This window comes from Montipora capricornis, chromosome 1 (genome assembly GCF_036669925.1).
Source record: "Montipora capricornis isolate CH-2021 chromosome 1, ASM3666992v2, whole genome shotgun sequence".
Taxonomy (NCBI): Eukaryota; Metazoa; Cnidaria; class Anthozoa; order Scleractinia; family Acroporidae; genus Montipora; species Montipora capricornis.
In genome coordinates, this window is record NC_090883.1 from 23943782 (window position 1) to 23957774 (window position 13993).

Consider the following 13993-nt stretch of genomic DNA (forward strand, 5'->3'; position numbering starts at 1 on the left):
TGCAGAAACAATGATCAACCTCAAGAGTTGGGCGATTGTAATCTTTGTGTTGAATTCGCACATTTCTTCTCAAACTTTATAACACTTGAAACAAAAAGAAAACTAAGAAAACAAAACCTTGTATCTTGCCATCATTTGACACAGATGCTTCACAGTTTTGCGAGCAAACAGGCCGCGGTAACTTGATCACGGCACTCGCTAAATTCGATGTCACTTTCGATTTTGCGATTTGCTTGTGCAGCCAAAAGTACAAAAACAAAATTGAACGTAGCAAAAATCTCAACTGCAGAATACCCTGTCACTTCGGCTACTGTCGGCTACGCGGTACGAAGAAACTAAATAAATTCAATTTGAGGTATGTATTTATTCAAGTAAAAATAAATTGCGAATTGAAAATGGCTATCCTAGAAGCTGGCTACGCGGTACGCGGAAGATAATCAATTCAAGATGGAAGGCTATCTTAGTAGGTGGCTACGCGGTACTCGGTACGCAGTGAGATAATCAATTCAAGATGGAAGCTTTCTTAGAAGCTGGCTTTAGCTACACGGTACACGGTACGCGAAAGATACTCAATTCAAGATGGAAGGCTATCTTAGTAGGTGGCTACGCGGTACTCGGTACGCAGTGAGATAATCAATTCAAGATGAAGTCTATCTTAGAAACTGGTTAGGCGGTACGCGGTTAAGCGGAAGATAATCAATTCAAGATGGAAGGCTGATAATGGAAGGCTGATAATGTAAAATTGACCACCGTGCAGGGATGACGTTTCGAGCGTCAGCTTTTCGTCAGAGCAAATCGAGGAATTATGGGTTGTGTGTAGTTTTTATAGTGGAGTGGGAGCTACGCTATTGGTGGTAACATGGCAACGTGAAAAACAGGAATACATTAGTTCAATGAAAAGCGTTCGTTAATACCGTGGGGATTAAGGGTGCCGATTTGGAAGATGACTTTTTGTTCCAGGTTCTTGTGGCTTTCCTTCGTACCTTGATGTAGGAAAAGGCCGCAGGGCTTAGATGCCTCTCTGTCATTCCTCTCAATATCGCGAAGGTGTTCGCGGAATCGGTCGCCTAGTTGTCTACCCGTCTCGCCAATGTATAATTTATTACATAACGTACAGGTTATGCAATAAATGACATTTGCGGAGGTACATGTGAAACGATCGGTGATCTTAACAGATCGCTTAGGTCCTGATATTTTGCTACAGTTAAGAGTGAAAGGAAAAGTTTTGCATCGTGAGCGCGCGCGTTTGAAAGTGCCGGGTTGCTCGTTAGTTTTGAGTCCGCTTCTAACTATTAAGCTAGTTGCCTACGTTTTTGTCGCGTTTGAATGAAATTAGTGGAGGTTGCGAAAAGATTCTACCAGTCCCGGTCGGGATCATTTTGGAGTAATTTAAAGTTATTAAGAATAATACTTCTGACTGCCTGATTATGAGGATTGAAAGTGAGGGTGAATGGAATTCTGTCATTCTTATCCTTTTGCTGACTTGTCGATCATATTGTTGGACACGATGATGGCCCGCTTTGACCTCAGAGACAGGATAGCCAAGATGTTCGAAAAAATGGCACATCTCTTCTGATTTGCTGGAAAAGTCGGAGTCATCACTACATAGACGTCGAAGTCTAAGAAACTGAGAATAAGGAATGGAGTTCTTGACATGTGACGAATGTGACGATGAAATGTTATGCTTACGGCCGCAAAATCTTATATTCGAGGCCCTTCGCCGGTCTCGGTTGCCCAGTTGTTTTTCATTGCCGTCTCGTGTTCCGGATATGGTTGTTTAGCAACACAACGTAGAAATTGCGACTCCTTTTTACGGTACCTGAACACGAGCTTAGTCCCATCAGGAAATCGTTACCTGTTATCGCTTACCTGTTCCCTGTTACCCGTTACCTGTTACCCGTTACCTGTGCATAGACCTGTTACCCGTAGACCTGCCGATTTACAATGGTCGAAAGCTGGCAACACGACCGTTGTTGACTGCCCGGTCACAAGTCAACAACGGTCGTATTGCCAGCGCGCGGTCAAATTCAAATAGTCCAATCAGAGTTGAGGCTGAAACCATCTTTCGAGTTTCCGTTGTTGACTGTCCGTTCACAAGCCTCTGAGGAAAGCCGAAGAGGTGAATTTTCAGACAAAGTTTTCGTTCTTCACGAGTCTTTCGGCCGCCGAAACTCACGTATTTGGAGTGAAATTTATTGGGCTTTATGGAACTGTTGTTTTTATTGCGATTCGGGACTTTTCCTGTTGAGGAGAAAACGATTTGTGGAGTGAGGTCTGGCCAGCAATGGATGGAGTGGTCGGCCTTTCTATTATTTTAGTAACGGCCTTCCGGATAACTTCACTAAACGGCGTCAGAATGGCTCTAAACTCGGCAAAAGAGACAAGTTCGTCACACATTTGAGGTAGGAAAAATTTCAAATGAGATAGTTATTTACACAATTTTTTTACGATCGGTGATTTTCCCATACAATTCTCTATATACACAAACTGTCGCATACACCACGTATTTTCAGCTTGGGGAGCCTGTGCGTGAATCGACTGAATCCGATCGATTGAAAAGCAAAGCGGCTGAAGGCTTCATGACCTCAATGAATGCGTCCTCGAATAGAAGTAATCATAACAGATCAGCAGAAGCGATCAAAGAAACGAAAAAACTTCACAAGTCACCTGTAAGCACAGGCGGCCCAGAGTTGGAAGGTAAACAGTTATAAGGATTTGTATGGGAATCTCGATAACAGACTGAAAAATATATTTACCCGCAAAAGGTCTCAATAAAAAAGCCGTACTATATTGTCGTGGTGAATTTCTCGCTTTTTGTGTGGTTTTTTGCCTCATTGAATTTGATTTACCTCTCAAATTCCCGAGTTGTCACTCGTACCTAAATAAAGGAAAGGCTGGCAACTAATTTCTAGCTTACCTCACATCTCGCTGATAAAATCACACTTCTCCGGCATCAGTCACGCTCAAACTCCGGCGATGGCCGCACGGATAAATTTACTTCTCCTTGACCAAGTTTCAAGGTCCAGCGAGTATCCATTGCTGAGAAACAGCGAAAAATATTCGAATTCTCAAACTCCTTCGAGGCTTGCTCACAACGAATTTTGACACGGCTGGTCAACGGTTCACTGAGCCTCGATACGGTGAGCGCAAACCTACGCAAGTGTACCCATAGTTGGGCAGAGCAAAACAAATCCCAGACTCGTCCCCAAATACCTGCCTGGGGTCGTGTTCGAGTTTCTAAATCGGCGAACGATATTAAAAGTTTCACACTGAAACCTTAACACAGCTCCCATTGCTTTGGTTGCCCCACCGCATGTTATAAATCCGGATTATCATCGAACTCCGTAAGAATTGAAGCTGCTTGAAGCCTTGCGCGTGCAAAAATCCCCTCGTCCGACGACACTCGACACCATGGCTGTTTTTTTTGGGGCAACCCTAAAACCCGGAATCCGGAATCACAGTACAATACAGAGAGTAAAAACTATTCTAAACATTCATAAAAGCTAACCTTAGGCCTAATTAGGCCTAAAAACGTTTGTTTAGGCCTAATTAGGCGAAAGGTTAGCTTTTATGAATGTTTAGGATAGTTTTTACACTCTGGATTGTACTGTGATTCCGGATTCCGGATTCCGGAATTTAGGGTTGCCCTTTTTTGTTGTTGTTGTTGGAAAAAGTATAGTTTTGTCAAGTGAATTGCTTTGAGCCAAAGAAATCTCTGTACCGTAATTCTACTGCACCAAAAAACAGACAACTGAGATTGTAACTCGGATACCTTTCAGGTATTCCGAGTAATAATTGTTGGTTTTCGATCCATATCGCTTGATGCACCGGTGTGAGAAATAACTTTGAACATTTCAACGCCACTGGAAGCGCAAAAACAAAGCACAGATGATTTCAACGATGGCATTATCCCTGGACTCTCAACAGACTAGACCCTCCGTGAGGGTACACTGGGTTGCCTGTGGTACGTGCAGCGTTCCAGGCAATTTTTTTCAAGTTGGGGTTTGTAGCCGATATAACGCGCACTCTGATTGGCTAATTGTGACTGGCCCACGGGCCGATTACGGGCTTGCAAAAACCATATAATAAACTACTTACTAACCGAGCTAGCTCAAGCCGGACTGGGGAATATTGGCCCTGGGTCGTTTTTGTACGGACCTCGCTGCGCTAGGTCCGTACTGACACGACTTCGGGCCAATATTTCCCTGGCAGTACGGCCCTCGCGCTCGGTTAATAAGAAGTTATTAAGGGGTCACCCAGAAGTCATACATGTACCAGCAGAGGCCCTTTGGCTCACAGGTCCTCACACGTTCGTACGACGAAACAGATCCTTTTCTGAGGTTAAAAACCTGGCTACCGGCCTAACTCTTCTTCCTACTTTCCCAACCGCGAGAAAACCGCGGTAAATCAGCCATTGCCAGAAAATGTTTTTTTTCTCAAAATATTTAAAGTTAGGGGGAAAAAACATCATTTTAAAGCTAAGAAAATAAGCTTTCTAACAGCATATAACCTATTTACAGACAACTGAAACATTTTATAAAAGCGAAAGTTGAACGACAAAATTTAAGAAACATAACAGTAAAATATGTTTTCCAGGCAAAATTTGGTCATTTTAGCGTTGATTACGAATTTTTGGATGCAAAACTAAAATTTTCTGCAATTTATCTGCTTTCTTGGACATAAATTCGACCGAAAACTGATGAGGCACGAATATTTTTAGATTTTTAGGAATAATAGATAACGTGGATTCAATGCGTAATGTGATAATGCGATAAAAGTGTCAAATTTGCGACCCATTGCTAACAGCAACGGAAGCGATCACATTACGAATAATTAACCACCCAAATAACCGGTCAGTGTAAAATGCAGACTGCAGACTGCAGACTGCCAGGGATAAAATGCAGACTGAGGGTAAAATGCAGACTGCAGACTGCAGACTGCGGGTTAATAAAATAATAATGAAAAAAGAGTTATAAGAGTGTTAGTAGCCGTTTGTACTTTCACACTGAAACCCCAATACAGCTCCCAACGCTTTAGTTGCCCCACCGCATGTTTTAAATCCGGATTTTCATCGAACTCTGTAAGAATTGAAGCTGTTTGAATCCTTGTTGTTGTTGGAAAAAGGATAGTTTCGTTAAGTGAGTTGATTTTAGGCAAAGAAGTCACCACCCCGTAATTCAACTTTCCTTTTTGCTGCACTGAACATAGGAATCTAGTAATTACCCAATTACTCAATTTTTTTTGACACGTATGGATACAATACCAATTAACAAAGAGAGAACGTGGATTTTGTAACAATTTAACGTTTTAATTCAGTCAGTTTATCCCATTATCACTGAGGTGTAAAAATTTCTTATTAGGATCCTTTCATTCGCTTTCGTGTACGTTATGTGTATCCTTTAGTTCACAAGTTCGTTTGTTTTGCATCTGGAAGATGTAATTTTCAATTATAACCTCTCCCTTGGTTACCACGCATAGCTTAGCCAATGAAATTCCCGCGTCCTAATTGCCCGGAATACATGAAATTCTTTGTGCATTTCGTTGCATCGAAAAAAGACAACCGAGATTATTCAGGTATTCGAAGGAATAATTGTTGGTTTTTCGATCGATTTCCCTCGATGTACCGGTGTGACATATAATTTGGAACATTGCAATGCATCTGGAAGCGCAAAAACAAAGCACAGATGATTTTAACGCGTACGATCGCATCTCCAAAAGGTGCAGCGACCTGCAGTCATGATAATGTGAGTTGTTGACAGAAGTAAAACAGGATTGTCTTTCAAACAATCTTTATTTTGTCCTTATGACTCATTTTTTTATTATTAATATTTATTTTACCCTCAGTCTGCATTTTACCCCCGGTCTGCAGTCTGCGTTTTACACTGACCGCCCAAATAACCGATTTTTCGACGGAAAATTCATCCCAGAGGATAAAACTATTCACTGGACATGTAACAAAGGTAAATATGTTCGAGCGAAAGCGAAAACAAGCGAATATTTTGACGGAAAACACAATGATGTGAGATCAAAGGAACATGTGGTGAAGACACGCAATTGCGGCATCGCTTCGACAATAATCTTACCTTTTCAGCGATTTTAACGCTTGAAATTCCATTCAATCCACCTTGGTCTAGTCTTTGAATTCACTATTATCGTTGCCCTGCGAATCTTCAGTGTTCTACATAACAGCACACTTGGTAAAAGACGGCTCGACGGGCGACAGATTGTTGTCGATGTTGTCGCCTGTCTTGTTCAGTATCCAATTGATTTGCCATTATTGAGCTTCATAAGGGTATATTTTGTTCAAAGATCCACTAAAACGCCATTCGGGCTACATGACTTTCGACGCCATTGCAGGCTAAGTTAATCATTCTACTGAGTCCACCATAGAAATCTACGCAGTTCCACTACCCTCTCGATCCTAAGAAAATACGCGCAGAAGGCTCTATGCATGTTGTCACCGGAACTGCTTTCTGAACCAGAACTCGAGTACACGTCATCTCCCATGATACTTCTGGGTCATATGCCATGTGCTCGAAGAGTCGGACATGTTTAGTTTTGAAAATGTTTGAATATTCTTTGCATCGAACAAAAAATATGGACTATGTCGTTTTTGATTGACTTCTACCCGGACTCGTCAACATATGTAAGTTTTGTAGAATTTTCGCACTCGTCGTTTTTGAGACCTATTTTTGACAGCTTTCATGAGATACACTCGTATCTGTTGCAGCGAATCTACAACTACAACAACAACTTGTGAGATCGGAATAAAGGCAGAGAAACCAGTAGAACCTGTGTACGTGAAACTGTTGTCGAATCTCGATATTCACGGAGCCGGGATTGAGAGAATTGCAGGAGTGACTACATCTCATTCGATATGGAGAGCAAAGAAGGCGAAAAAAGCGACATGGAGTTGTGTGGAGGCGAGGAGGACGACGCGGAAAATGTTGAAATATCTTCCGAAGTGCCAGCGACTCGTACCGTTAGAACAAGGAAGCCAAATCCGAACAATCGTGAAGAGGTAGAAGCGGAAGAAATTCACAGATTAAGGCGTTCGCTTAGCGGCTATTTGTCACGAGTAAGTACATGCATAAGTCAGTTGAAAACATGTCTCTCCGAATGGGGGAAAGCTGAGGGAATTCGTGAAAGTGTGAAGAACCTTGAGCATGCATGGGAACGCTACAATGATCAGTACCAGAATTACTTGTGCAAGGAGTTGTCTGTTCAAGAATTTGGGCGGGTTGAGTTCAACTATGTTAAGGTTTATGAGGACTATTCTCGATATGTCAAAGCAGCCGAAGAAAGATTGTCTCCCCTCGCGTATTGCACGTCAAATAAGAGTTCAAAATCTCGTGTAGAACAACCTAAATTATCATCGATAACTTCGACTGGCTCAAGCATCTCGAGATCCTCAAAATCTTCCCGATTAAAGGAACTGAAGAGAAGTGTAGAGTTGAACAGGCTTAAGGCCCAACAGGCACTTGAGTTAGCAAATTATGAAGCTGAAATGGAAAAGAAAAAGATTGACATTGAGATGCAAAAACAGAAAACAGCAAAGGAAATGGTATTTAAAGCTCAGTTGGAAGCTAGAGAAATCGCTCTTCTTGTTGAAGAGGAAGGTGATGCAGTCTCGTGTGCCCTAAGTTTGCAAAGTGAGACCGATGATAAGATTGAATTTGAGCCTCCCATCACTAGGAGTCAACAAACAGCAACTTGGGTAGCACGCTGCCACCAGGACACTCCAGAAGATAGATTGAATCATAGCGAACTCACACCTCAGTTAAAGAAGTACAGTGAAGAAATTACCAGTCCTCATTCCAGAGATCCTTCCCATATCCAAAGAAAGGAGAACTTTATCGCAAATGGAGATGATAACGGTGAAAATGAGAATTGCCTGCATGAAAAGGAACAGATGAATCCGTGTAAAAATCCTCAGGCTATTCTTTTGAAGGTGACCACGTTGCAAGCTATGCAGCCTGTCAAGTTTAGTGGAAATGCAGCGGATTTTCCGATTTTCAGGAGAAGAATTCGAGATAACCTCGAAGATGGACTATTGTCGGATGCCCAACGGATTGAATTTCTCCCCAAATTTGTGTCCGGAGAGGCTTATGAGGTGGTTGAAAGATCTGTGGGGTGTTCCTATGACGACATTATAGCAACCCTGGAGGAGCGCTATGGCCAACCAGCCGCAGTTGCTGCAGCGTGTATTAATATGCTTACCACAGGACCAAAATTAGGAAACAGAGACTTCAAGGGTTTGCGTAATTTTGCTGAAGAACTGCAGTGTGCCTCACGAAGACTGGAAGGAGAGTATGAACATGAGGCAAGTACCACTTCAAATATGAAGATGATCGTAGCACGACTGCCAGATTACATCATCAACAAATGGGCAGATGTATCGTACTCTAACAGAGAAAAGGGACAGAACCCAAAGTTAAAGGACTTAGCTCAATTTGTGAAGCGACAAGCTGCCATCAAAAACGACCCTGGTTTTGCTGGTGTTTCGTTAGTCGCAAGTTCGGAGGTCAAGGGAAACAGAACAAAGTCATTGAAAGTCAACAACAGGTCATTCATTCCCGAGCCCACAAGGCAGACTTCATCCTTTGCCACCGATGTTAAACGAAACAGCAACACACCCGCTAATAGGAGTTGTTTATGTTGTCCCGGATCTCACGAACTATCTTCATGCCTCGAGTTTCAGAAGAAGGATTTGCAGAGCAGATGGGACATTGTGAAAGTTAACCGGTTGTGTCATGTTTGTTTGAGAGTTGGACACCTTCGAGGAAGGTGTGAATCGCCGAAATTCTGCCCTTGTGGGAGCGACAAACGGCACCATAAGTTACTCCATAACCCCCAAGTACAAGGAGAGACAATGACAGACTCAATCAAGCTAGTACAGAAGAACCGAATGCGGCAGTGACAGACCCGCATGCCGAAGTTCCTGGTGATCAAGGACCTTCAGGAATCAGACATACAGCGCAATATGCTACCGTCACACAGCCAGGCTCAACAAAAACTGTGCTTCTGCATGTTATACCAGTGAAAATCACATCACCTGGCGGAAGGTCTGTCACCACTTACGGGCTGTTAGACAACGCTTCCCGTGGAACCGTGATTAGTGGAGATGTTGCTAAAGAATTAGGGCTGAAAGGTCATAAGGAGTTTATATCTGTTAGTACCTTGATGCAGCAAGAAGATGAAGAGTTTGAAGTGGTGGAATTTAAATTGCAATCTGCGAGCGGAGAAGGTGAAACGCTTAATGTTGAAGAGGGCCTGGTCTCGGAGAAATTCAATGTCAAAGAGAGATGTCTACCTGAAGATATTGACAGAAGATCGCACCCCCACCTACTGGACATTGATGTGCCAGACGTAAAGATAAAGAAAGTATCAGTGCTGATTGGAAAGGACGTGGGTGAAGCGCATGAAGTCCTCGAAGTGCGAAAGTCAAATAGACCTGGTAGCCAGTTGCAAGCTCAGCGAGGCCCATTGGGCTGGGTGATCACGGGAACAATTCTGGGCTCACCAAATTACAGCGAAGTCAATGTCCACTTCACATCTTGCGAGAGAAAATTGCACGAACAAGTTGAGAATTTTTGGAAGATAGAAGGATTTGGAGCGAAGCCTTCGTGTAAACCTATAATTGAGGAGCCGGTGCCTAGACGTCAAAACCACTATTTATCTAGAGAGGATATCCGCGCAGTAGACATTCTCGAGAAGACCACGAGACTGACTGACGGTCATTACGAGACCGGACTGTTGTGGCGGAAGGACGATGTTGAACTGCCAAACAACCGTAAGGAGGCTGAAAAGAGGTTGCAGAGTTTGAAGAGGAAGTTCCGTAAAGACCCTAGCCTTGAAAGGAAATATCGCGCAACGATGAACGACTACATAGCTGAGGGTCATGCGCGGAAGTTAACGACAGAAGAGGCTTCTATAACTGGCTCTAGAACTTGGTACCTTCCGCATTTCGCAGTGACCAATTGCAACAAGCCAAATAAAGTACGAATTGTGTTTGATGCTGCCGCCGAACATAAAGGAACCTCGCTGAACAAAAACCTATTACCGGGCCCTGATTATACTAACAGTCTGGTTGGTGTGTTATTGAGATTCCGCGAGGAGAAGGTCGCATTGGTTGGAGACATTAAAAGCATGTTTCACCAGGTGAAAGTCCGACCAGAGGATCAAGATTCCCTACGGTTCCTTTGGTGGAGTGGGAGCTTAGACGAAACACCTAATGAGTACGCAATGACTGTACACATATTTGGTGCTACAGACTCGCCATGTTCGGCGAATTTCGCCTTGTTGAGAACTGCTGAAGACAATTGGAAAGAGTTCGACCCTGTGACCGTGGATACTCTGAGGGACAACTACTATGTCGACGATCTACTCAAGTCCATGCCAACACCAGAACGTGCGATTACGCTAATGCGGGAGCTGATTGAACTTTGTGCAAAAGGCGGTTTTAACCTTACGAAATTTATGAGCAATAACCGAGAAGTCTTGGCCGCAATACCTGTTGAGAAGAGAGCGGATCCAACACTTGACTTCACCCTTCATCAATTGCCGGTGGACAGAGCCCTTGGAGTAAGATGGCACATCGAATCTGACACCTTTGGTTTCAAAGTCGTGAATTTGGATAAAGGCGACACGATGAGAGGAGTTTTGTCAACAATCTGCTCAGTATTTGACCCGTTGAACTTGGCTGCACCAGTCATGCTACCAGCAAAGCAAATCATGCAAGATCTGTGGAGGAAGAAGATAGCGTGGGATCAACCACTCGACGGGAAAATTCTTCAGAGATGGCAGCAATGGAAGAACAACCTTCCACTCCTAGCTGAGGTGAAAATTCCAAGATGTTACTTCAGTCGCACAGATCACGAGAAAGCTACACTTCAACTCCACCATTTTTGTGATGCTTCAGAAATCGGCTACGGTACCTGCACCTACCTTCGAACAGTCTACCCTGATGGAACTGTTGAATGTGCATTTATTACTGGGAAATCCAGAAACGCTCCTATCAAAACAGTCAGCATTCCCCGACTAGAATTACAGGGAGCTCTTTTGGCAGCACGTGTGGACTTTTCAGTCCGACAGGAACTGAACTTCGAATTTGAAAGGGTGGTTTTCTGGACGGATTCAATGATCACCTTGAACTACATCTACAGCGAAAGTCGACGATTTCAGACGTACGTTGCAAATCGGGTTACAGAAATCAGGGAACTCACCGCTCCTGAACAGTGGAGACACTGTCCAGGGAAGCTTAACCCTGCAGACGACGTTAGTCGAGGGCTAGAAATGAAAGAATTTCAGAACAATGAACGTTGGTTGAACGGACCGTCCTTCCTGTGGAAAACAGAGGATCACTGGCCGGAGATCAAGCATGACGAGGTGGCAGTTGACAAGCTTGAGATAAAAAAGGAAGTATACTTGATCGAAGTTGAAACGGCTACACCACTAGACAACCTCTTGACCAGATATTCTCGCTGGATAACCTTGCTGCGATCATTTGCCTGGTTACTGAAGTTCATAAAGTGGCTGAAGTGGTCTTCGAAGGAAAAGAAACGTGAGCCAGAGTCTTGTCAAGTTGAAAATCACGTTACACAGGAGGAACTCGAAAGGTCGAAGAGAGAGGTTGTATCTTTGGTGCAGCGAAAGGCCTTTCCTCATGAGATAAAAGATCTCAAAGCAGGACGTCAAGTGAAGGCATCAAGCCACATTTTGAAGCTCAAACCAGTTATCATGAATGATGGAGTCATGAGGGTCGGCGGTAGAATTTCGAGAGCTCCTATCTCATCCAATGCCATGAATCCGATGATCCTGCCTAAAGACCATCACGTCTCAAGAATCCTGATACGTTATTTGCACGAAAGGAATGGTCACTGTGGAACTGAACAGGTCTTGTTCTTTCTCAGGGAAGAGTTCTGGATGGTGAAGCCTAGAGTAGCTATAAAGGAGGTTCTTGGGAAGTGCTTACTATGTAAGAAGCTTATGCCCCGTAAGATGAATCAAGAAATGGCCGAGCTGCCCAAAGTTAGGCTGACCCCGTATGAACCCCCTTTCACGTTCAGTGGAGTCGATTACTTTGGACCCTTTCACGTGAAAAGAGGGAGAGGAAGAGTTGCAGACAAACGTTGGGGGGCGATTTTTGTGTGTCTGAATTCGCGTGCAGTACACCTCGAAGTCGCGAAGTCTCTAGATACTGATGATTTCATTCTTGTTTTGACCCGATTCCTGAATCGAAGAGGCCATGTGAGAGAACTGCGGTCAGATAACGGGACGAACTTCGTTGGGGCAGATCGCGAAATCAGGGATGCCGTAAATCGAATTGATAATGACAAGGTTGGAAGAGAATTGATGCAGCGTGGATGTAAGTGGGTGTTCCACCCTCCTGGGGCCTCCCACATGTCCGGAGTCTGGGAACGATTAGTGAAAACGGTAAAACGAAGCTTGAAGGCCATCCTGGGAAAAGATCTTATCAATGAAGAGGTTCTCCAAACAGTGTTTACCGAGGCTGAGCGTATCGCTAACTCTAGACCTCTGACAAGAAACCCTTTCAGCCCTGATGACAGCGAACCTCTCACGCCAAATCATTTCTTGAACATTCGCCCTTCTACGAACCTGCCCCCGGAAGTTTTTGAAGAGAGTGAAAGGATGAGCAGGAAGAGATGGAGACAAGCTCAAGTTCTTGCCAATCATTACTGGAAGCGTTGGTTGAGAGAATATGTCCCGTCGTTGCAAGAAAGACAAAAGTGGAACCAAGTTCGAAGAAACCTACGCATTGGAGACCTCGTCCTGATCGCTGATGATAATGTTCCAAGGAACCAGTGGCCCTTAGGTCGAGTTGCAGGCGTGTTCCCTGGCAAGGATGGATTAGTGAGGAGTGTCGAAGTGAAAGCTAAAGGATCTTTTTTCAAGCGACCAGTTACCAAGATTTGTTTGCTAGAAGCGGCAGATGATGAAGAAGGACAGTGAGCTTGGCTGAACGGCCTGCTTGGTAACAAGAATGAATTTCAAATGTGATGAACTTCGGTCAAAGGGCGTTCATGGGGGGCGCGATGTTGTCACCGGAACTGCTTTCTGAACCGGAACTCGAGTACACGTCATCTCCCATGATACTTCTGGGTCATATGCCATGTGCTCGAAGAGTCGGACATGTTTAGTTTTGAAAATGTTTGAATATTCTTTGCATCGAACAAAAAATATGGACTATGTCGTTTTTGATTGACTTCTACCCGGACTCGTCAACATATGTAAGTTTTGTAGAATTTTCGCACTCGTCGTTTTTGAGACCTATTTTTGACAGCTTTCATAAGATACACTCGTATCTGTTGCAGCGAATCTACAACTACAACAACAACTTGTGAGATCGGAATAAAGGCAGAGAAACCAGTAGAACCTGTGTACGTGAAACTGTTGTCGAATCTCGATATTCACGGAGCCGGGATTGAGAGAATTGCAGGAGTGACTACAATGCACAAAGATACCACTTACCAGGGGAGTGACAGGCAAGTCTTTTTCCGACACGTTGTAAAAAAAAAATAACGCCGAACTAATGCCCTTCATTTCTAGACTGGGTGTGCCATAGGGCAACTCAGTAAAAAGTGTCCAAAAGGTACAGCGACCTTTTCAGATGAATTTCTTCTGCAGTCATGATAATGTGAGTTGACACTAATAAATAGCTTTCACTGCGTCTCAAACTCCATCCAAACAGCAAAGTTTCAAACAATTCAACAATTTTAAACATAAACGCCCTTGAAACGCTGGCATCTTTTTTCATGTAGACGGTCATTTTATTTAATATGCCTTTATGCGATCGTAGATCTCGCGTGACACAGACTTAAAAAAGCAGATCATGTTTCAAATTTCCGTGCATCGTGCTAATCGAATGTTTGATCAAGTCCAGTTTTGATCTAGCGGGAATCCGATACCAGTCATTCCGATTATTAGCGTTAATATTTCGAACTCAACGGAATAGTTGCACTTGAGTTTCCGA

General features: G+C 43.6%; 1 protein-coding gene across 1 annotated transcript; it reads left to right on the forward strand.

The window, feature by feature from the left end:
* The first annotated feature begins 6877 nt into the window (after positions 1 to 6877).
* Positions 6878 to 12972, forward strand: LOC138060687 (uncharacterized). The gene is made up of 2 exons (XM_068906534.1): positions 6878 to 8787; positions 8859 to 12972. The coding sequence occupies exons 1-2, from the start codon at positions 6878 to 6880 to the stop codon at positions 12970 to 12972; spliced, it is 6024 nt and encodes a 2007-aa protein (XP_068762635.1).
* The last annotated feature ends 1021 nt before the right edge of the window (positions 12973 to 13993 follow it).